The 24,901-nt window shown below is 39.9% G+C and overlaps 2 protein-coding genes across 2 annotated transcripts; both read left to right on the forward strand.

Moving 5' to 3' along the window:
- Nucleotides 1–3,657: 3,657 nt before the first annotated feature.
- Nucleotides 3,658–17,867, forward strand: LOC134873304 (protein shortage in chiasmata 1 ortholog). Its single transcript, XM_063896799.1, is given in 28 exon segments — nt 3,658–3,725; nt 4,617–4,692; nt 4,782–4,911; nt 5,279–5,369; nt 5,444–5,634; nt 5,720–5,882; nt 6,042–6,147; nt 6,226–6,532; nt 7,147–7,276; nt 7,454–7,548; nt 8,646–8,891; nt 9,048–9,443; nt 9,446–9,511; nt 10,327–10,566; nt 10,668–10,862; nt 10,986–11,078; nt 11,493–11,674; nt 11,755–11,827; nt 12,062–12,131; nt 12,440–12,615; nt 12,711–12,819; nt 13,367–13,478; nt 13,701–13,822; nt 13,926–14,013; nt 14,580–14,711; nt 15,563–15,712; nt 16,164–16,914; nt 17,311–17,867. Coding segments are annotated over 28 exon segments (4,644 nt in total). The 3' UTR covers nt 17,397–17,867.
- A 3,095-nt stretch (nt 17,868–20,962) lies between these two features.
- tal2 (T-cell acute lymphocytic leukemia 2) lies at nt 20,963–23,351 on the forward strand. Its single transcript, XM_063896976.1, has 2 exons — nt 20,963–21,136; nt 22,139–23,351. Exon 2 carries the CDS (start codon nt 22,153–22,155, stop codon nt 22,489–22,491), a length of 339 nt encoding a protein of 112 aa, XP_063753046.1. The 5' UTR covers nt 20,963–21,136; nt 22,139–22,152; the 3' UTR covers nt 22,492–23,351.
- The last annotated feature ends 1,550 nt before the right edge of the window (nt 23,352–24,901 follow it).

The following is a 24,901-nucleotide window of genomic DNA, read 5'->3' on the forward strand; positions in this document are numbered from 1 at the left end:
TTCACAAGGTTTTCACACACTGTTGCTGGTATTTTGGCCCATTCCTCCATGCAGATCTCCTCTAAAGCAGTGATGTTTTGGGGCTGTCGCTGGGCAACACAGACTTTCTACTCCCTCCAAAGATTTTCTATGGGGTTTAGATCTGGAGACTGGCTAGGCCACTCCAGGACCTTGAAATGCTTCTTACGAAGCCACTCCTTCGTTGCCCTGGCGGTGTGTTTGGGATCATTGTCATGCTGAAAGACCCAGCCACGCTTCATCTTCAGTGCCCTTGCTGATGGAAGGAGGTTTTCACTCAAAATCTCACGATACATGGCCCCATTCATTCTTTCCTTTACACGGATCAGTCGTCCTGCTCCCTTTCCAGAAAAACAGCCCCAAAGCATGATGTTTCCACCCCCATGCTTCACAGTAGGTATGGTGTTCTTTGGATGCAACTCTGCATTCTTTCTCCTCCAAACACGACGAGTTGAGTTTTTACCAAAAAGTTCTATTTTGGTTTCATCTGACCATATGACATTCTCCCAATCCTCTTCTGGATCATCCAAATGCCCTCTAGCAAACTTCAGACGGGCCTGGACATGTACTGGCTTAAGCAGGGGGACACGTCTGGAACTGCAGGATTTAAGTCCCTGGCGGCGTAGTGTGTTACTGATGGTAGCCTCTGTTACTTTGGTCCCAGCTCTCTGCAGGTCATTCACTAGGTCCCCCCGTGTGGTTCTGGGATTTTTGCTCACCGTTCTTGTGATCATTTTGACCCCACGGGGTGAGATCTTGCGTGGAGCCCCAGATGGAGGGAGATTAGCAGTGGTCTTGTATGTCTTCCATTTTCTAATAATTGCTCCCACAGTTGATTTCTTCACACCAAGCTGCTTACCTATTGCAGATTCAGTTTTCCCAGCCTGGTGCAGGTCTACAATTTTGTCTCTGGTCTCCTTTGACAGCTCTTTGGTCTTGGCCATAGTGGAGTTTGGAGTATGACTGTTTGAGGTTGTGGACAGGTGTCTTTTATACTGATAACGACTTCAAAAAGGTGCCATTAATACAGGTAACGAGTGGAGGACAGAGGAGCCTCTTAAAGAAGAAGTTACAGGTCTGTGAGAGCCAGAAATCTTGCTTGTTTGTAGGTGACCAAATACTTATTTTACCGAGGAATTTACCAATTAATTCTTTAAAAATCCTACAATGTGATTTCCTGGATTGTTTCCCCCATTCTGTCTCTCATAGTTGAAGTGTACCTATGATGAAAATTACAGGTATCTCTCATCTTTTTAAATGGGAGAACTTGCACAATTGGTGGCTGACTAAATACTTTTTTGCCCCACTGTGTATATATATATATATATATATATATATATATATATATATAACCTTGTTTTCAGTCTTTATGCTAAGCTAAGTTAAGGTAAGCCAAGAAGAAGAAAGATCACATACACACACATATATATATATATATATATATGTGTGTGTGTGTATGTGATCTTTCTTCTTCTTGGCTTACCTTAACTTAGCTTAGCATAAAGACTGAAAACAAGGTTAACCAGCTAGCTTGGCTTTGTCGACCATACAATTTATCTCTAAACCAAAGTTTAAAGAAATATTTATGCTAAGCTAATCTAACCAGCTGCTGGATGTTGCTATAGCACAGACATGAGGCTTTAACTCTCAAGATAAAAGCAAATGAGAGTATATCTAAAAAATATCGAGCTATTTCCTTTAATACATGTGAAGCTTTCAGAAAATGTCTTGATCTAGCAACAGCATCTTCTTGAAAGGGAGTATTGTATTGTGCTATAGTTTTATGTTAAACAAATAAACCAAAGCAGCTGTACAAAGAAAAAAGTGTCCCTTTCATTTTTAAAGGCATTAAGCTTAAACAGAAACTTTGGCTGATACTGGAGGAACATAATATTACGGGGAAACAGAGAAATGTGATTATGCACTGAAGAATCTAAAAATCCTACAAACAGTAGTTTCAGGTGACATGCTGTGTGTGTGTGTGTGTGTGTGTGTGTGTGTGTGTGTGTGTGTGTGTGTGTGTGTGTGTGTGTGTGTGTGTGTGTGTGTGTGTGTGTGTGTGTGTGTGTGTGTGTGTGTGTGTGTGTGTGTGTGTGTACTGAGGGCTCCTTACCCCTGCATCCCAGTGGGGCCAAGCGACGTGTGTTGCCTCTCATTGTGTGCACAGTTCTGCAAGTAAAAGGTACTGCTGTCGTTCTGGCTCACTTATACAAGAACAATGAGCCCACATTTGAAAACCAAAAGTTAAACACTTTTAAGCTACACTTAGGACTTGAGTCCTTGGCCAACAAAATAAATCTATGCAATGTAAAAACTGTAAATATGATGCAGTTAAAAAAAAAACAGATGCACATTCCCGGAGTCAGATGGTACAGCGAAAGTTTTACACTGTAGGTTGGAAATCAACATTGAATGTTATTATTCCTGCCACCTTAATGACAAACTTGTATATAAATATTGCTGAGTTTGTCAAGAGCCTTTAAACTGTCCTGTGAGATCATAAGCGCTACAGTGTTACTTGGTGATTTTATCATTTGACCCCATGTTGAAGTTTTAGTTGACATGAGCAAATTGCTCTGCATATGTTGATCCTCTGAATCAACATTACACTGACTAATGATAGTCTGGTGAGCAGCGCCCCCCTGTGCAGAAAAGCAGAATATGCCCCTTCAGAAATCCTCAATCATTTACTTGTAGAGTTATCTTGTTATCTACGTAGGGAAAATTGTGACATTGCCTTTTATACAAACACATCTGTCTTTGTGGTGGCTATCCAGACATAACAGCTATAATTTTAAACTAATACGGTTTAAATTAACTGTGACTGCTATATAAAGAATTCTACACTGCTGTCAGGGGTCTTTTTAGGTGGGAAAAAACGGTGCTTAAACTGGGTTTGTTCAATAAAGTAGTGTTTTTAAACAAGCAGGAAATGAGATACTCAATAGATAAATGGAAATATAAATCAAATATCAATACTTAAATGTCTAATCAGTCACGTTACGTTGAAGCATGTTGCTACTGTATGGAGCTGCGTTTCGGGTCAAATCTGACCAAGTGACTTTGTTTGTTATCATAAATATTGTGTTTTTCATCCAATTGTCTCAAGACCTTATGTATTCCTCCACACTAGGCCTCTGAACATATACAATTGATGATCAGCACTTGCAGTGAATTTTGAGTGATTTATTCAACAGTGAGACACCCATGATGTTTTCGGTCAGAATTGACCACCATAGAAAATGAAGGGGTTTGAGTATATCATGTTTATATGATGGAAAACATATACACACACACACACACACACACACACACACACACACACACACACACACACACACACACACACACACACACACACACACACACAAATTAAAAATAATGGTATACATAATATGTCATGAAAACGTATTGATAACAATGTAGGCCATTAAAAATTCAAAGTATATTATGCTATAAAAAACACAAAAATGTAATATGTCAAATAGTCATGGTGTAGGCTGTCATTAAATAATTCATAATAGCATATCATAAAAACTAATAGTATAGTATTCAACAAAAAAGGCCATTGTGACAGCCCCTGCCTACCCTCTGATTAAAAGTATGCTTTTGTCTGTGGATATTTTCCATTGGTCCTTGATGGTCTCACAGGCGCAGCCAAATTCAGAGCACCTGGTCCGGATACTCAGTCAAAGCTCCACTGCAGAGTAAACCTGCTCTCTCTTTCTCCTGGACTCATCCATGCAGCCTCTGCACATTCTGACCTTTGTTGTTACTGATGGACATACTGATCAAATGTGGCAAAAAGTAAATAAATACACCTTCATTTAACAGCATCCATTGTGGGTCTTTACTGTTTTTGTCATGGCTGAGAAGCCTGTTTTTGGCCCAATACAAAAGTCATCATACTATACTTCATAAGGGGCATAAGTACTATCTTTCATGTTGTAAAAGATCAAAGTAACTACAAGATGATGTCTCCAGTTTCAAATCGTTTAAACCCCCCCTTTCTTATTGTACTGAGTATGTTAAAGGCTACTCGTGCTTTCCACTACTTTGTAAATATGGTTTTATTCATTTATTTATTCATTATAGTCCAAGAAGCTGAAAAACTAAAAGCTCTAAAGCGCATGCGTGGTATTTACAGACCAGCCGTGAAGATGATGAGTGAATCATCTTCAATAAACGATCTTTGGCTGATTAACACCTCGCATGTCAAAAAACACCAAAATAAGCTAAGTCATTATGTAAGTTTTATAATAGCAGTCTCTTAACTCTTGTTATTTTAGTCGGGATAATTAAGTTTTAGTTTCATCAGACTACTTTATTAGTTATTAGGACATAGATAATATGTTAGCTAAATAACGTGAAACTGTGCTAGCTCACCAATAAGAGATCACTAAGCTAACTTTAGCTAACCAAAGCTAAAGTAAATAGATTGTTAGCTTTTGTGAAAGACAACTCATTTAGGAAGTTTCCTAATAGTTTAAAAATAACCAGTTTTCTAATTAAGGTTTTCGTTAAAACATATATGATTATTGTTATTAATTATAAGGATTGTTTTCCTGAAAATGAGCTGTTTTTATATTTTTTTACAGGAATGACAACGACAGGGTTTTTCCGACTCAAACATTCTCTGCTAACAGATTTAAAGCCCTCGACTATGTGTTTGAGGTGAGTTTTTGTCACAGCTTTGTATTTACACTTATTTGTTTTCTACCTCAGAATGTTATCATTACACGTTAAAGTTATCTCCTCCTCAGAGCACCACCAGTCTGAAGGTTATGATGAACCTGCTGGCCCTTCCGCCGCCATACCTCCCTGGGAGCGGTGAGCTGTACCCGGACAGAGGAGAGCTGCCCGAGGCCTCCTACAGGACCCCGTGGATCAGAGGTATACACAGCTAACAAAGGTCATATAAACACTGGTTTATGACATTTATTTCAAACAATGTAATAAACATGTTTCTAGAGATTTCAATATTATATAAAAGAAAAATAAATTGACGTGCATACTTCAAAATATCGAGTAATAATATATGCACACACAAAATCCCATTGCATAAATGACGAACAATAATATTGATAATACATTTAATTTAAAAAATACCTACTGTAGAACTTTCAATGGTTTTCCCTTTTTTAACTGAATTTCTGACCTGTCCGAACACACTATGAATGAAACAAAATTAAAAATGTGTATAAGGTACAGAAATAGCTAGCTTTGAGACCAAAATAAACATATTTTCCCCCTCTCATAGGAAAGCTGATCTCCACATGCAAACTGTTTGTCAGTGGTTCTGTGCTTGAGGACCTTGGAGAAAGAAAGCGTCCAGTCAATTGTCCTGAAAGGTTCAAAACTGTCTCTCTTTTTTCACCTTAATGATGTTGTTTTCCTTGACATAATTTTGATATTTATATTCCAGATTCAATGTGACTCTGAGTGAACTGAAAGGGGATTTTGAGATGATACCAAGCTCTAATCCTGACTCAGTTAACGAGCTAAACCAGGATGAGTTAGTCTGCCTTTTAAAAGAGTTGCACACTGAAAATCCACTTCAGGAATCATTTTTCAAGTTGACAACTGACCATATGAAACCTGGAAATGAGAACAAAGGTAACTCAAGGTTCCTGTCAGCGGTTAAATAATATCTGTGAGATAAGTCTTCTTTCTCACCAAGAAAAATGTGTATCTGTCAAAGATCTTCTCCTGCCAGAAGAGCTCATCGTTGTTGATTACCTGCTGCACTTTAAGAGACATTTACCCACGCTGAAAGTCAAGATGTCCAGGCTGTGGACGCTCCCTGTGGCCGACCCTCTGCTCTGTTCTACAGGGAAATTACTCTCGGAGGACTGCGTATTCAGGTTTGTGAGCTGTCGAGATTTATGAATAGATTCAGTGGAGTAAAAGCAATATTTGTTCCCTCTGGATTTAGTGGAGTAGAAGCATAAAGTAACAGAAAAATTACATCAATTTGTACTTGAGTACAATTTGCTTAGTGACTTACCACCTCTGCTCTTCAGGCACTGTGCGTCTTATGGAAAACCTCCTGATGCAAACACCAGTGACTTTCAGACATGTGCAGACATTCAAGAGGAGTTTGGTAAAGAGTCGCTAATACAAGAAGAGGTAACTAAAAGAAAAGAGAAGCCACATTTTTTTCTTGTTAAGTGGGAAATGACAACATTGTATTTTATTTCCGTGTAGTCTCTGCTGCTGCCGGTTGTTGTGGACACACTGTATTTGAGCTGGGAGAAGTGCACCGCCTTTTCTAGCATTTGTGGTCAAATGGACGTTTCTCCTGAACAGCTGCATGAGCAACCTCCTGTTCTGGATATGCTTCATAAAGGTAACTAACATTATAAAAGTAAAAAAAGATCAACACAAATGCTAACATTTCTCCTTCCTGCCATCGCTTCAGTTCCATCAGTATCGGTGGACATTTCCCAGTATGAAGAACCAGAAGAGTCCAGCAACAAGTGCAACATGGATGGAGGCCTGATGGAGTTGGCAGGTAAAAGTTACAGAGAGAAACACAAAGAGAAACTGGTTAGATGATCATTATGCACAGAAGTCTTTACTGCAGTTGTGGTGATTCAAGTCAAAGTAGCGATATACACTATATTTGTTTAAGTTTTAGCAGCAAAAAGTGCTTTTAAGTATTAAAGGCAAAAGTAGTAATGATGCAAAAAGTCCTGTCAATTATATATTTTTGGATCAATATCAATAATGTATAAGTATTTAAAGAGTACTTCAATCATGTATGTGTTGGTTGGAGCTACTTTTATCTGCTTATAATAATGCATCATATTTTATAAACTGGTCCAAAATGTCAATTTATTTTGTAGTTAAAACTAAAATCTTAAAAATAACTTTAGCTGTTTAATGAAGGTAGTTTAGAGTAAAAAAAATTAGACCCTGAAATGTAAAGGAGAAGAAGAATAAAGTAGCATAACATAGAAATACTAAAGTAAAGTAGGGGTATTTCCAACACTATTTCAGTAATTGTTAACTTTTCACCACTGCCTACACCAAAGTGACTAGCTAATGAAGCATTGTTTTGTGAAAGACAGCGACAACTCGCTTGTGTTTCCCTACACCTGTGGTTAAACTTCATATTTCTCTAAGGGCGAGCGTTGCTGCCATCTGAAATGGAGCTGGAGGTGACTTTGACGCCATCTCCCAAGATGAGTCAAATCCAAATCTGTCCGTCAACATGTGACCTGCAGCAGGAAGAGCTGTCGGCGCTCAGCAGACTGTGAGTGACCGTACCATGTGGGAAAACTCTCAGCCTTAGTTTAAATATACCATTCTCCTTTAGCACATGCAGGGGTTCAAACATTATCTTTGAACTTGTTGGGAGTGATTATAGCGGATATAATCACTGTGTTAATCATGTGCAAAGGCTCTTGTAACATCTATGATTGTCCTGTAGGTCTTTGGTGTCAGCGAGGGCTCAGAGCGAGATGGAGGCGGCTCTTTGGGCAGCGGAGAAGCATCCAACCTCTGTGGTGGGCTTTCTGTTGGCAGGTGAAGGGTTTGTAGCTACAGAGGTGCTCAGCGTTTTTTAACTTACGCATGAGTTGGTAATAACAGGAAATAAAGCGATGTAGACAAGAAATAAGGTCATAAAAGCCATATTTGTTTGAAAATTATTTTGAAATACCTACATTAAACTAAAATGAAATGTCATAAATATCAAACATTTCACGTGAAAAACATACAGATCATCAAGTAAAAAAAGAAAGAAATACAAACAATAAAAAAATAGAAACTGAAAGAACAGACAAACAAGGTAAAAATGTCTTAGTGGACGGATTAGTAACAGCAAAGTCAGCAAGGTTATTACATTACATTACTTCCAAGTAATTATATTGTAGTTAAATGGGATCACGTTAAAATAATATAGTTTTAGGTATAAAAAAAAAAAGTGTATTTTTTTTAGGCAATGCTGTTTTCATTTTGTACTTGCACTGCATCGTTGCACAGTGTGTGTTTGATACTGCAGCGTTTCTAAACAAGAATATCAAAGACTTAACAAAAACACCCAGGCCTCCGGATAAGAATGAACTCTGAATCAGCAACATTTTGTCGTGCTTTGGCCTCAGAATTGATCAGCTGCTTTAAATTTATCAAACAACAAAATGTGTTTGAGTTTCCTCGCCTTAAAAAATGCTGAAGCTTAAAACGTTTAATTTTCTTCTCAAAAAGAAAGCCCCAAAGCTTCATAAGGCTTAATCCGCTCATCACTACTTGCCATTGAATTATTTTTTATAATGTCCTCTGTGAGTGTGGAGGGACTGCGTTACAGACTAGTGGCAGGAATATTAAAGATGTGGCAATTTGCCAAAGAGGTCAAAGGATGCAAGTATCTCTTTTTTTATTCCAACTGGACTTATATGAAGGATGTCACTACTGCTGACCTGATTTTTACTGATTTACTTTTATGAGTCCCCCAAAGGGGTTGTCTCTTTGAGAAATCATTAACTACAGCATCACCTTGTTTTAGCATGTTGCTGTGAAAGGAAAAGTTTTGGTTCAATCACAATATGTAGACATATACTCGCACTACACTTATATCCACAAAGTAGGTTTTTAAAAATTCAATCTGCTGATTTTTCTTACAGAGCCTCAAATATATGAACCAGTCGTGGAGTTTCAGCCGCTGTCTGAAGCCTGGAGAGTCAGAAAGTCAGAAAATCAAAGCTTTGTTGGCGTTGAAGACAAACTGCAGTCTCAGAGGGAGACGGGACCCCCCCAGGTGTATCTGTGCAGCAGCCGCGAGTTCACAGAGAGCCTGACCTCAGAGTCTCCCCCCACCACAGAGGAAAAGATGGAGGCCTTCATAAAACTGTCACCTGAACATTTGGAGAGTGAGTAGTAGTACTTTTCTAGGAGAGTAAACTGAGTTCATTTATAAAAAATATAGGGTTGGTCACGAACATTTTCACTATTTCCTTACTGTTTTGTAGAAACACAGATGCAGCAGATTTCTGACATCACCTCCCCTCCTCTGGTTTCATTCACAGTTGGATCCGAAACGATTTATCCAACAAACAAGACTCAGCTCCGTCAGCCAAAGAAATGTGAACGTGTTGCTTTTCATGCTGAAGCTCCTCTGGAGGACTCTCATCTCCATAGAGAAACTGTTGCTGACACGTCTCAGAACGCCTTCCTGATGCACAACACAAACGATAAGGACGTAAAACCTGCAGCGGTAATATTTTCAGACCCTGCTGCTGACACCAACACTAAAGATAACGTTTCAGAAAAGAGGTTTTCAGAAGTTGCGGCCATGTTTTCCACTCGTGACACGGACAGGAGAGAACACAGTAAGAGGGAGCAGAGTGCTGTGTCCCCTAGAGACGATCCCGGAGCTCTGCTTGTTGCAGGACGTCCCGCAGACAAGGAGATGGACTCTCTGTCCACTTCATGATCCTGAGGTCTCAGCAGAGAGCTCAGGATACTGCCACACGTCAGAGCTCATCTCCAGGTACACCGTGATGCTTGTATGGTTGAAATGAATAAAAAGATAATATGTTTATAAGCTTCTCCTCTCAAAAAGCCTCAAGAGGATTTTCATTTACCTCCTTTTTGTTCTTGCAGCTGTACTTTTAAAATATAGTTTCTCTCTTCGTAATTTTGTGTATATGCCACAGAAACTTGTGCATTTTGTCTGTCGTTTAATTTAAATACATTTAAATGCACATGGATCTTCAGCCTTCAGGTTCACTTTCATCATTGTTTGCTATTTGTAGATAAAATTGATTGAATTTAAAAAATATATTATTATTATTATTATTATTATTATTATTATTATTATTATTATTAAATGACTTTATGAAGGATTTATTTTAGTTTAAAAACTGTCTCCATCTAGTGGTCATCTCAAGAATGCGGCCACTGTTTCCTATCCTTATATAATGTAGTAACAGTAATCTATTATTTATGATCGAACAATAAATCAAATAATCGATCACTAGAATTTAAAAATGCAACCATTGTAGTTAATGAATCAGCGATTTTTTTGGCATAATTCACTGATTCTAGCTTTTCTGGAGGTTTTATTTTCATTGTGTAGTATAACTGAATATCTTTGGGTCTTATATTGTTGGACGGACATTTAAAAGTCATTTTTAAACTTCAGTTAATAGATAAATTGAGAAAATAATCAGTAGGACTTAATTAAATTATTAATTAAATGTAAGGTGTTCAAATCTAAAATACTTCACTTTGATATTTCTGTGCTCATGGTCTAAAGACTTGTTCACATCACTCACTGAAATCTCATCCCATCCTCTTTATCAGCAGTAATGGTGGGGCAACAAAAAGCTCCATCTGAGCTCCATCAGCCTCCTCCTCCTCCTCCTCCTCCTCCTCTGCAGAGGCAAACATCAGATAAGAGGCTGACGTATTTGAATGGTGCTGTGTCAGGAAATGCTACCAGAGAGCAGAAAGCAGCGGTTCAGGCGACGGGTCAAAACATCCCTCAGTCCGCAGGATTTGAAGGCCGACAGGAATACAGAGTAATACCGGTCCAAGCCACCGGTATGACACCGAAATATACACCAAGACATGTCTCTTAGGAGCAGCGTGGATAAGATGTTTCAAGTTTGTTTTTTAAACTCCGCCCCCTTGCTCCCACACAGCCAGTCAGCAGCAGGCCCACTGTGAGCTGCTGGCCTTCGCTGAGCCTTGTTTGATCTCTGCCAGGCAGCTGGGGCTCAACATCCTGGGGCCGGGAGACTTCAGCTGCCTGGCCCCGGACCAAACGCACTTCATCCTCAAACAGCAGGAGAAGGCGCTCTGCAGGAAACATGCACAGAGCACGGAGACGGTCAGAGGTACAAAATGTTATTTCATAATCCAGAAACACTATTGTACAGACCTCTAGTACTAATATACATTCAATTAGTCTTTGTAAGAAAAGGTGTAAAACCCCTCTGCTGGCCTTGTGTTGCATACAGATCAGGAAGTACTGTTCAACCAGGCGGCTGTGATTCACGTGCTGGTGACATTCAAGGAGCTGCTGCTGAAGTGTGACCTGAAGACTGCATTGGGTCGGTTTAACTCACTTTAAAACTTGGTCCTAGCGGAGTTATATATTCTTGTTAAGTTTTGAATATTCACTACTTAATACTGAACACACTTCCTTTTTTATTGTTTATTTCATTTAAAACTTGGCAAAATGTGTATCCACAGGACAGTGTGGATGAGGTTTTATTAGATTTGTTTGACAGTGCTGATATCAAAGTCATATTTAGGTTTGGTTTAAACGCTGCTGAACATTGGGGCTCAAAAATACTTTTTCCAACTGAGACTCAAACAAATAGGAAAATCATGGGTAAAAAAACAGCGCTATGTAAATAACCCCAAACTGTTTTCAAGATCTTTTTCATGTATGTGATCCATCAGTGTGTTCAAACAACGGTATTAAGATGTGGTGACGTATGACGGCTCTTCATCCAATAAAGATTACCTGACCAAGGCAGCGGAGGCGTGTGCGGATCAGAGTCTGCAGCAGCTGGTGAAGAGGCTGCAGATCGTCCTCTTCCTCAGTCACAAGAACCAGGAGTCTGACCTCAAACTGCTGAAGCTGCAGCAGCTGCTGGCCGCACAGCTGCAGGGCAGACAAGGACAGAACACAGTGGAGAAAGTACTAACTGTTTAACCAGCAGCCAACATGTCTTAATGTGGAGTTGTGAAACACTTATGATCCTGTTTGTCCTTCCGTAGATTCTCATCATGCTATCAGTCGACTCTGACCACATCACATCTCTAATCATCAGCAGTTTGAGCAACGTGACCGGTGAGCAACCCTTCATCCATTTCACATATCGGCTACAGCCACGCTAATAAAATCAGTTGCAATGTGGTAATAGGTGTTGTGGTTAAATACAAACACTAGTGGGATACAAACTCGCCAATCAAAAGCCAAAACACAGTAATACTCAGGAGCGTGCTGCATTTTTAGTCAAAATAATACCGTCCAATAATCATGTTTGTGTCTTACATTTAATCATGTTTGCTTTTGTCATCCCAGGTGCTGCTGTAACTGCAGTTTGTCCTGAAGGGGACAAGAAGAAACTCAATGGAGCCAGTGTGGTCAGCAGGTGAAACGTTTTTCATTGTTTAAATATAATTATTTATACAAATATACTTCAACGGATTCCCCATCAATCACATCTGAAACGTGTTGTGGGTTTTTTTCATCTCAGGAATTATGAAATAAATGAGTTTTATGAACATTATATTTTAAGAACCAGCTCCTTGCATCACTAAATACTGTACAGGTAGCTAGAGGGTTTTGGTGTAATGGAGTAAGTGGTCAATGTTTTGCAGTGTTAAAGAAATGACTCCAGGCTGCTGTGCGGTGATTAACTCACTGTTGTTTCCTCCCACTGTCATCCTGTGGTACCAGAATGCATCACAGTGTGTGTGTGGTGGTGCATGAGCAGCACGTCGGGCCGGACTTCCCCTGGAGCTGCTTCTCTCTGGTGGTGGAGTACGACCATCCGGGACAGTCACCATGGGCAACCGTCTGCAGAGAGAGGGGCATCAGTCACCTCAGCTTCAACACCATCATCTCCGACACTGGTCAGCTGACACACACCGACGCACGCACACACACACAGTGTAATATTCACACTGTTGTAAAGGGAGGTGTTATATGTTTGTTGTTTTTTTCCCAGAAGACAACAGAAAAGACTGGTGGTGCCTGGAGGATAATGTGCCCAATGTGCTGTTTGTCACAGAGGGGCTTCTCAACTGTCCTCTGCTGCTACAGACACTAGAGTCAGGGTAAATGTCTAAAAAATATCCAGCTGCATCTCCATTTCATCCCCATATTTAGAGTCAAAACATCAGGACTCAATGGCAACCACCGACCTGCGTCATCAATTGTTTTTATTATCAGAACGTAGTGAGTGGTGTCTTCAAATATTAGATTTTGTCCACCTATGGAATTTGCTCCACTTTTGATGACATACGACAGAAAAGCAACAAATCTGAAAATTGAGAATAAAAAAATTACCAAGCCAAAAAAAAAGCCCAAATGGTTGCTGACTAAAAGTCTATCATAATCAATGATCTGTTTCAGATTTACTGGTTATACTAGTGTTCTTCTCTCTATGGAAGTCCTATCTCGCCTATAGGTAGAATATTTAAAGAAAATGTATAGTCAGGCCACACATGCCAACGATGATAAGCTATCATTACAACCCCGTGTGTGTGTGTGTGTGTGTGTGTGTGTGTGTGTGTGTGTGTGTGTGTGTGTGTGTGTGTGTGTGTGTGTGTGTGTGTGTGTGTGTGTGTGTGTGTGTGTGTGTGTGTGTGTGTGACTGTACAGATGTAATATAACCGTACTGGAGAGGAGCCACTGTCCATCCCTGCAGTTCCTCGGAAGGACCCAACACTACTCTGTGATCACGGTGGATGAAAGCACCGCTATCGTCATTCAGGTACCAGGGACAGAGATTCCTGCTGCATCCTCCAACACACACACACACACACACACACACACACACACACACCTTTTTAATGCTACATCTCTGAAAATGTTTTTACTTCCCTCTACTGAGGTTTGTGGGTATTGCATGTGACTGTGAAAAATAAATCTGTGTCTGTGTGTGTGTGTGTGTGTGTGTGTGTGTGTGTGTGTGTGTGTGTGTGTGTTTGTGAAGGAGGAGGATGAGCTGTGTCAGGAGCGGGCGAGTGAGAGCATAGTGATGAGGCTGACTGCTCTCTCTCTGCAGTACAACTGCTGTTGGCTCATCCTGCACTGCAGAGAAAGCCAGGGAGGAGGGTGAGAGTCTAAACACAAACACACACACACACACACACACACACATCTTGTACACAGCGGCTCACCATCACTGCTGCCTGTCTTTCTGAATGTGTCATGGCAGATTTTCTAGAGAAGCCTTCAGCAACTTGGTGTTGATTTATTCCTCTCTGGTCCTGTTCGGCATGAAGTCTGAGGATCTAGACGTCAAGGTAGAACACAAATATCCTGTAGTTTCTTCCCTTTGACTGTTTTCCATGCTGTCAAAGAATCTCAGTCAAAAAATAGTCCTAATAAAAGTCACCGTATCATTGAGTTATTTAATTGAGTCATTATTGTGCTTGAAAAACATTTAAACACCTGACTTTTTATAAGTTCAAAAAAAGGAAGGGGTTTGTTTTCAAAAATAAGCAAATGATTACAATCTTAATTTACCAGGAAGAAAAACGTTGATATTTTCTGAGATAATGACGTTATAAATCTGTAAAAAACAACAACTTAATTCTCAGAGATTTAAGTCCCAATTTGCACAAAGGACACATGAATTATGTCTCTTAAAAGTCTGAATGATGATAAGCTGATAATCAAGTGTGATGAGGCTGATCTAAACCTTGCAAAGTGAAGCCAAGTGTTTCCTTGACACCATTTTATTGGTGTATTGGTTAAACTGTATTATGGATCACTAACTCTACAGGTTATTTAATTAGTTTTGAATTTGAATAAGTGGTGGTGAGTTAAACACAATATAAAGCCCTCAGTCTTTGGCTGTGTTTTTCAGGTGCTGATGTTGTCTGACGTAATGGAAATATCCAAATGGATCAGCCGGATCTGCTTCCACAGCCTGATGGCCAGTGAGAGGGATCCTCTCCACTTCCTGGACAGAGACTGGCTGACTGTGATCCCGTCAGAGGTGATCCATCCACAGGAAGTTACATAGATTGGTTGAGAAGGTTTCCCTTTGTTTCAGTAACTAATTCAACCAAATGCATGCATAGTTTGTCTTTTGATTTAGTTGTGTCAACATCTAAAAATAATCTTCCATTTTACACTTTTGTGTTTGAAAGCTAACAAAACAAATCAATCAAGTAAGGAAAAAATAGTCTTTTAAATATGAGCAAACCAGGGGTGTGTGTTCTGTATGGGTTTATATAAACTCAACTCATCCATTCTAACATTTATCAATTACTGTCTCAAAGCAAATGTTAAATTCTCCACTACAAGCGAGTCATGCATCACATGAAACCGGTCTGGAAATGCTGGCTTTTTTTTACTGGCGACCATCATTATTCTAAACATTTACGCGTAGAAAAGCCAAGCTGCTGTCGTGGTAGCCTACCCAGGGTCTTAAGTTTGTCTTATGCTATCTCGGATTGTCTGCCAGTATTCCTAAATCCCAGCGCATTCCCAAAACACATGCTAGTGATTTGCTCTCTCAGACCCACAGCGTGCTGTCTCTCTCACCGAGGAATGTTAAAGTACAGTTACATAAAGTTTCTGGACATATTGTTCCAGTTAAACGCTCCCTGACAGTGAGTTGGTTGAGTTGAGGTTCACTTTTCTTTTTAAGGATGTGTTCACGCCGCTTAGCTCTTGACCCCAGTAAGAAACAGATCTGAGACCTGTAGGCCTTTGTGCTGAATGAAACATTTTTATATTCAAACAGATCTCTTACAACTTAACGGTTTCATGTTTACCCCCCTGTCCCCTTAAAAGTATTTCCAACATGAGTCTGTGTGCTGCTGTGCTTTCCTCTCCCTATAGGAGGAAACGTGCCTATTGCAGTTCCCCTGTATTAACCCTCTGGTGAGTCAGCTGATGCTGAGGAAAGCCCCGTCAGTCCAGTGGCTCCTGAGGGCCTCTCTTTCCCAGCTGAAGGAGCTCCTCCCTGAAGTTCCACAAAAAGTCCTCAAGGTGATCAGAAATATAAATCACCTGTATACTTTATGGCTTTTTTCCCCCTGAAAGCACACCAGAGGTTTATAGGACATATACATTGCTTAATGATAAGCCTTCTAGTTTTCCAGCTAATACTGTCAGTCTATTATCAGACCAGTCATGTCTTACAATGCGCTGTTTGGTTGTCTGGATCGCCAAAAAAGCCATGAAACATTCACTGTAATGACACGTTAATACATTTAGCATGAAACACGTGTTTATGGTATTTTGAAAATAGAGGAAAACATCCATCATAGCCTTTCAAAGTCCAGTGGGATTTCTTAAAAGGCATTTTTTTGTCATCCTTAACTTAAATACTGATAGCAGCAGGACTGAAGTACTTTAAATACATCTCATAATAAGTCAAATGTCAACCTTTTAGCGACATGTAATCTCTAATTACTCCCTGTTCTCTTCCTGGCTTCAGCTGTTCAGTGACACCACCGCCCTGTACACAGAGTCTCAGGCGGTCCTGACTGAGACAACACAACACCCCAGCCTACCTAACAGCCTGTGGACCACCACTGCTGACCCCGAGCTCAACGACTCTGAACCCCAGCCAGAACTATTCTGTAGTGACGGCAACAGCAGCTTCCTGTTCGAAGCTGATCGCAGCTTCTGTGAACCGGACACAGACTCCTTCCAGGAGGGCAACACAGACTTTAGACTTGACGTGAGGGCTTCCTTTAGCACTCCAGAGGATCTCCAACGCCCCCAGAGGAGCTGGACCAGCAGCGGTCAGTGGAGAGAGAAGGACAGAGAGGAGGTGAAGTTTTCCGGCTGGAGAAGCAGAACTGGAGCCGTGGGGAGAGTTGTTGGAAGAGTAAACTATGAGTGGACTCCAAAGGCTCCAACGATCCTCAACATCCATACTCCCGGAGTCCAACGCAAAAGTCCTTTCAAGCTGGACTCCCCCCTCAGCTTCAGCACCGTCCCGCAGCAGCCAGGCAACGGTCAGATGTCCACGCACTCGCAAGTCTACAGTGATCTCCAGCATCCTGACAACTACGGTCTGAACCCCCCTGCAGAGGTCACGCTGTGGGGTCAAGGCCAAAGAAGCAACAATTTTCTCAGTGACAGCAGAGACACCACGATGATTTCCACTAGCTACGGCACCAGATGCTGGATCGGACAAGAGAGGAAGAGGAGGGGCGAGGCTGCAGGTTTAATTGAAACGGGTGAGCGAGCATTCTTATGGTTTAGGTGTGTCATAAAAGGAAAAAATGGGGGTGTGAGGGAAACAGACAGGTTTCAGGTCCACTGAAGCCAAAAAGTGAGTCCTCAAATAAATAAATTAGAAAAACATAAATGTCATATTTCCATCGTATTGCCAGGCTTCATCAAAACAGCAAAAACGGGATGATATAATCAAAAAGCGCACCACACTCGAGATGTGTGTTTTATTGTGATATATCGTTCTGTTTTCTTTGAATAATCGGATAATAATAACTTGCATTTTCCTTTTGCCAAACTTCCTGAAAATAGTGGGAAATGTGTACTGCATTTGAATGGATGTTTTATTTAAATCTGATGTTTATTTCACAGTTTGATATATTTCTTTGTTTGATTTGCAGTGATGACACCGCTGAAGAGGGGGAGGTTAAGCTATGAGAAGGTGCCCGGCCGAAGTGATGGACAGACGAGGCTCACGTTATTTTAAAGGATCTGAATGCCTTGTTCCTGTGGCCTGTTTGTAAACAGTCTCAGTTTTAATTTATTAATTACATAATTCAAGTGTTTGTTCAGCTAAAATTACATTTTACTTAATGTTTGTTCTACCAAAAAGTTTCTACTTTAAGTATTTTTTGGATAATAAATGATTTACATACTTAGCATATATATTATATTTTTACAAGCAGCCGTTTCATTCCTGTTCTTGTCTTTAAAAAACAGCTGTGTAAAGGAAAAACATGAAATACCAACATTTTATTATTTTTACCATCATTTATAATGGCTTGTTTTAAAATGTTATACTTGTATTTCCAATTATAAACATATTTATTTGAAAACAACTCACATGTAGTGTTGTTATTATCATCAATATCCTGTACTGTTAAACATTCATAACTGGATGCTGGTGTGTAAACTCATAATGAATGTCAATATAAATGTTGTTTTAAAATGTCTTCAAAGGTGACATCGTGTATGTTGAAAATACTGCACATTATTCAATTGAAATGCTTTTAGATTATTAGTACAATTCATTATATGTTTGTAAACTGCTTCTAAATAATAAATAAGGGATGTGCTACCAATTCCTTTTTACAAAATCGGACTCAACTGTGCGCACATTTAGCTTTTGTTTTCCCTCCATACAGAGCCTGCCTAGTGTTGAAAAACAAACAGTGATTTATGGCTGGAGGAGTGGGATCGAGAGGGTCTTTCCCAGCTAAACTGATAAAGCGTCTCATTTTAGCAGCTCCAATGGTGGGGAGATTTCTTTTTCTTTTTTTCATTTAGTGAAGCAATCCCCTTATCATCGCCTCTCAGCATGTGGAGAGAGTGCTTATCTTCACGAGCCAGCAGAGTGAAGCCAGCTCCCTGAGGAACCATCCCTAGACAAAGACAACCCCGGGGGACATCGACTCCGAGCCTCCCTGCCTCTGGACAGACACATCCAGGCCTGGCTAGCCACCATCAATGACCCACCAGCTTTTTCTTGTTTTTTAAACGTCTCTCTCTCTCTCTGGCCTCGGCCTTCTTGCAAGCAGTGGACAAACAAAGAGACAGAGTAAATGGTTTGTTTTTTTAATGGCACAGAGACAAAAGCAGGATGGTCAAAGGAGCCCCCGTAAGAAGGCTCGGTAAACAGCAGCCGTAATGGTGCAGTAATTGCCCCCGACTATTCTTAAAGAAGAGGCTGAAAGGGACAGGGGAGATATTGTGGGAATTAACAGGCTGTTTAAACCAAAGCTATCCTTTAGGTTTGGATGCTACAGCTGTAAAGGTCACATAGCTGTTATCTGTAATCACAGGCAGCAGTTAACGGTGTCACCTGTGTGTTTCCTCACACACATAAAACACACAGCCCCAGCAGAGGCGGGATTTCCTCTGTCTTAGGTGCACATTTGTTTGCCTAACTGATTTAAGATAGGACCAATGACATATCCCTGAAGGAAATCAATATCAGCAGACGCAACACAACGTTTTTCACACAATAACACACACTGTAGAGCTGCGACAAAAATAATAGAAGCTATTTGAAATAGTTTTCCATGTAAAATTGGCTGAAATTGCTGTATTCAGTCTCTGGAATATGTACATTTCTTGCATTTCTCTTTTTATCATATTAAACTCGATATATTTTGGTTTTGGATTTACAAATCAAGACATTTAAATACATAATCTTGGACTTTGATAAACTGGGATGATTAATCGATTCATCTAGAGAAACAAATTGGCAGATTCATCTTTAAGGAATAAGATCTTTATTTGCAGCTCTCAACATTGCAACACGATCAAGAATATGGCACTGTGCATCATCCTCGTGGACAAACACAGCATTTACCAGTCAATATTGCCCGAATAAATGAAAGTCTAGCTCAAATCAACATTACGGTGACTATTTGGAATGCTTAAAAACAACATCAATTCAAGGTCTGTTGATCCACTGTGTTTACAATAAATCTGCTGGTAGTTTGTATGCTAATTTATGGGAATTTGTCAATTTGCAAGCAATCTCACTGCATTTTGCAAGGGACGAGAGCAACTTCTGAGTGATCATTATTTAGAGAATTAAACCTTTTTTTTTTGCCTATTAAAGATACATGAAAACCAGACCTGATTTACATTTGGGATACGCAAAGCTAGTTCACATAGTCACGCTTGGTCAGAAGGGAATCAGATAAAGATTGTCAATGATGATTTTCTAACTGTCTTAGCTCTTCTCTAAATACTGATTCTGTATCCGAGAATTGTCTGCACATGTTAGTCTTATAAACACACTGTGCGCAATATTAAATACAGCAGTCACCTCTGTTATTCAACAGACCTGACCTCAAGAGACTGTCTTTATGAGCCATCTCATTTTGTCTCTCACAGTGTGCATATCAAAACGCTTCCCTTGCAACGTTTTAATTCCACATGGGGCTTCATAGCTCGTCATTCTGCTGTTGCTCGAACCTGCATAACAGATAAGTTGCAACCAATCAGGAATAATCTTCACCTAGCCTCGTAGGTGTGATAAAAAGTTAGCAGACTTGACAACAGCGAGTGTGTCTGCAGACCTTGAGCCTGCATTGGAGGGTGGATGGAGCCAGAGAGCGCGGCGCCCGGCCTGCAGGTGCAGCCTCTTGGACGTGCAGCAGGGCCCATGAATGGCCGATTCAGAAAACGGCCCCCATCGGGCCTGTTCTCCAGGCTCGGGGCTAATCCCAGCCCCTAATCGGATTATGCAAATTCCTACTCCACACAGAGACTTTTATGGAAGGCTGCGTCTTTGAAACAACACTTGAAGGGTGTAAAAGGAACAGTGACAATTGGTTAAACTAGACTTGTTTTTTTATCTTAACGGAGGTTGAAAGTGGGAGGCAGAGAAGGGGGGAGAGAGGAGTGAGCAGTTGTAGGAGAGAGGTGAGTCAGGAGGCTGTAATTTATGTGTGGCCCCTTGGAATGGCTCAACAAGATTACCATAGTCATAACAAAACACATATTGTTCAACTGTCAATCTGGATATGGTATTTTTACCTTTTGTGGCCCAATCAGGCAGCACTCAATAGCAGAGCAGGCAGTGATATCAAGGTCTTTTCCACGGTGAGCGGACGGAGGGTTGTCCATGCCTAATGTCAGAGAAATAGAAAGGAACAAGTGTCCACAGCAGTGAGCGAAGGATCAGAGAGATGAACGTCTCAGTTTCACTTCAATGGGAATGTATTTGTCACCTTTAGTGCAAACCTTCAAGGATTAAATGAGCAATGAATCATAAAAGGTGGACAAATAGTCACTTAAAAGGCTGTTTGGAGGGGGTGGGAGACCCAGAATCCCTTCAAATATTGCACAGAAACACCTATAAAAATCATTTAAAGTGATTAATGGACATTATCATCATGAAGCCAACTCCATTGGTTCTAAATGATGGAAAGGGGAGGGGGGTGTTTTAACAATCACTTCTCAGTTAACACCAACCTCACACACAATGCCAGCGGCTTCACGACAGCATACGTCACACAAAAGGGTTCACCCTGCTATAAAATGTGGGATGCGAGCATGCGGCAGTCTTACCCCATCCCTCCCTCCCTCACACCCTCTCTCTTTAGCTCTTTCCCTCTCTCCTGCTCACAAGGATCTGTCAGCGAGCATGAGAAGACACAACTGAGTGGACATTCACAGCGGACCACTGGACACTGATGACCTGCGGAGGACCACTCTGAAACTGAGATTTCTGCACATTTCTACACACAGGTGAGGCATTTGATGTGTATTCAAGTATTTATTTTCCCCTTCAGGCCACTTGTTTCCACTTTGGTCAAGTAAATAATTAATCAGCCAGAGTGTAATGATGACTTTGCATTGAATGGAATATCAAATTGTCTGTTCAGGAGGATTATTTTCCTCTCACAGCCGTTTTTTACTTAGCTTTTCAGAAAAAAAAATATGGTAATGCTTTATTTCAACCCCCCTATTGGAGAGTAATTGACAACAACTTCTTCTCATTTGAAATGTTTACTATTTGCTATGTTATTATCTGTTCATGCACCAGCTATACATTGTGGGCGTGTACAGGAATAGTTGTGGACAGATATCTGTCGAGTATATTTTGTGATAAGCCATCTTTTGACGCCATCAGTAATGTATGTATTGCTCATAAATTCCTAATACTGCAGTCGGGTTAAAGCATTTCCAAATAATAATATGAAGGAATGACTGTCTATAATAAAAAGATAATAAATTAGAGTTGCATTTTGCAGTAAGGAGCAAAAAAAGCAACACAGATTTCGTTAAATATTATTTTAGGATTTAGTAAATTGGTTCAATCATAATGTGTCATTTTTGTGCAAAGAACTACAGTACCTGGGCCAGTTTTCCTCCTGACGTACATTACCATTACCTTACTGTCAGTCACTTAAGAACTAGGATTGTTTTAATTTATCTTGATTCTGCTCATTATTCTTACTTTTGTTGGTAAAAAAAGAAAAGATAGAAAAGTGCCCTTTATAATTTCCAAACGATGACATCTTTAAATGTTCTTTTGTTCGACCAACAGTCGAAAACTAAAACACTTCAGTTTACTATCATTTATGACAAAGGCCAGCGTAAATATTCACATTAAAGAAGCTGGAACTTGGGCCTGTTTGGAATTTTAAGCTTTAAAAAAATGGACTAAAACAATTTCTAAATAAGGAAAATAGAGGCTGATTTATTTTCTATCAATCAACTAATCAATACATCGATTAATCGTTACAGCTCAACTCAGCACCATGACCAGGAAGGTGTTCACCAACACGAGGGAGCGTTGGCGCCAGCACAACGTCAACACCGCCTTCGCCGAGCTCCGCAAGCTCATCCCCACCCATCCTCCAGAGAAGAAGCTGAGCAAGAACGAGATCCTGCGCCTGGCCATGCGCTACATCAACTTCCTGGTGCAGCTGCTGGAGACCCAGACAGGTCAACCGGCCAGCCACTCCCCCACTGCTCTGCTCACCTTTCTCAGAGGAAACATGGAGCAGCTGCACTCCCCTACTCACACCTGGGCCATGACCAGCGACACAGAAGTCCCGTCACCTGAATCCAGCTGCGACAGCTCCGAGGCCTGGTAGAAAACACGGGAAAAAGGAAACTCTTGAGTGGACCTTCTGACCCTTTACCCAGGGTTTTAACAAACTGTTCTTGTCTTTTCTCAAGACTCTTTTTGTCTCTGCATTTGTCACCCGTGTGTGTTTCAATGCAGAAGACCCAATATTGTGTGATATATGTGGGCTCCAAACATGGCTGGAAATGTTGGTACAGCCTCCACACTGATCAGTGTTAAAATATGATTTGCGGGTGAAATTAATTTGTATTCTGCATGGATGTGTAAAAACCTGGATGTACAATATTCCCTTCATGTCTTCATGTTAATGCCCGCCTGGAACTAAATTAGTTTTGCAATGACAGGGTGTTTTGCCGATGAGGAAAATGGAGGGGATTAAGGAATTTCTCATTTCAAGCAATAGATTCAGCACTTGAATAGATAATGGCTCAGCCAATTCTCCAGACTGCAATCGTCTCAAAATAGCCAAGGGCACTTTTTTCTACGACATGCTGTTTTTTTTCTCAAGAAGACTAAATCTGACCTTTATTTTCATTGATAAAGGTTATTTGACTTCAGAAGAATCAGTTATGTGAAAGACTTTTGCTGTTTCTCACAAATACAGTAGTACACAACAGTGTTCAGTATTTCTTGAAGACCAATGTTTTCTTACGATTGGGTTGAGAAATGACATCAAAAATGACAATCCGCTTTTGATTAGTTATATCCTTTACTACGCATATGTCTCCTCATTTAAATGTGTTTGAGCTTATGTAAAATATGCATGTCATATAGCCAAAGATTATGAATTGATTGTCTACTGTAAAGAGTGTGCTATTTATCTTCTCATACCTCCTTTTTAAGTTATTTTGGTGTGCTTGTTAATATATACATTATGTTATTTATTTGAACTATTTATTTAATAAATGATTTGGTAAAAAAATACTTTCTGTTTAATTAAAGAGGTCACTGTAATTGTTTGTAATTCTTACAGCTGGAAACTTGAAAATCTACGAAAGATTACATTTTTGGGAAGACTTTAAACTAGTGACTGAATGGAGGACAGGTTTTTAATCTGGTCTTAAATACAATTTTAAATGCAATTATGTTTATATCTTATTGCCCAAAACTTCCATTATACATACTTAAACACCTTATTTTTGAGTGTTGATGTACACAATTGTCCCACAACTTTGGGTAAAAAGCATCTAATGCAATGCACTAAAGAATTAGAGGAGTGGCTTCAAAGAAAAATAGTGGTAAAACAAGCTCAGGAACACCTACAATAAATAAATAGTTAAAGTACCAATTAAATCATTAGATAAACAACCTCATTCACAGTTTGATTGATGTGCATCAACAGCGATATTTTGTAATTTCCTTTTTGTATAGACTTTGTTAGAATGTAGATAACAAAGTAACAGCAAAAATATAATGTACTGAGACAATACATTTACAATAAGTATGCAGTGTGGAATTGGTACATAATGTTAATGTCTAATATAATCATTTCACAGTGTAAAACACAGCTGATGTGGGGTTAAGCGTGGAGCTGCTGCCTCTTTGTTCATGCTCAATATCCCAGAAACATTGTCCGCAGGTCGTGTAATGACCGTGTGGACACAAAGCTGACCTTTGATCTCTGTCCACTGACCAGAGGTCTGTGAGAGGAGCGCTGAAAGTGACAGCTTAACTTGTGACCCCGCGAGTCGGGGGTCACTCTGGAGTCAAACACTGTCCAGTTGACCAACGTGCAGATGTAATTTGCTTAAGGAAAACGTTTAAGAAGCACTGAAGGCAGAACTTTGAGTGTAAAGGCCGTAATTGTTTTTTAAAAAGACAGATGACAGAAGCCACTCGTTCATTTCTGTTATGTGCAGAAATGAACGAGTCCACAAAGGGTCACAAATCCAATGCATCAATTTACAAAATGTAACTGTGTATTTTGATAAATCAAAAGAAATAAAAGCAAAAAATAAGCCAAAGTTTATTTGTTTAATTCAATTAATTGTTTAATTGTTAAGTCTGTAGAATGTCAGAAAATAGTGAGAAAAAAACATAATAATTGGCAAAAGTTAAGGTTTCAAATGACTTGTTTTGTCGAAATCAACAGTCCAAAACAAAAGGGTGTTCAATATGTTATTTAAAAAAAGGAGAACAGCACACATGGGTAAAGCCGCCAGCAGCCAAAATTTGGCATGTTATTGTCAACATAGTTGTTGATTAATTTTCTGTTATTCCAGAACATGATGAACGCGCTGTAATGTCATGGGTTTTAGCTTTCGTTCGAATATCAGCAGTTTTGTTTGCACCCGTCTTCTTGTTTATTATCTAAACCTGAGGTCAGACATCTACATGCCTAATCGTCTATTGTCCCTGTGGCAAATGTGTCACATTTTAAGCCAAAAGGGTGCAACTAACTGAGCTGAAGAGTAAAC

This window comes from Eleginops maclovinus, chromosome 12 (genome assembly GCF_036324505.1).
Source record: "Eleginops maclovinus isolate JMC-PN-2008 ecotype Puerto Natales chromosome 12, JC_Emac_rtc_rv5, whole genome shotgun sequence".
Lineage (NCBI taxonomy): Eukaryota > Metazoa > Chordata > Actinopteri > Perciformes > Eleginopidae > Eleginops > Eleginops maclovinus.

Coding starts and splice junctions, on each gene's coding strand:
- tal2 (XM_063896976.1), top strand. CDS start 22,153: ATGACCAGGAAGGTGTTCACCAACACGAGGGAGCGTTGGCGCCAGCAC.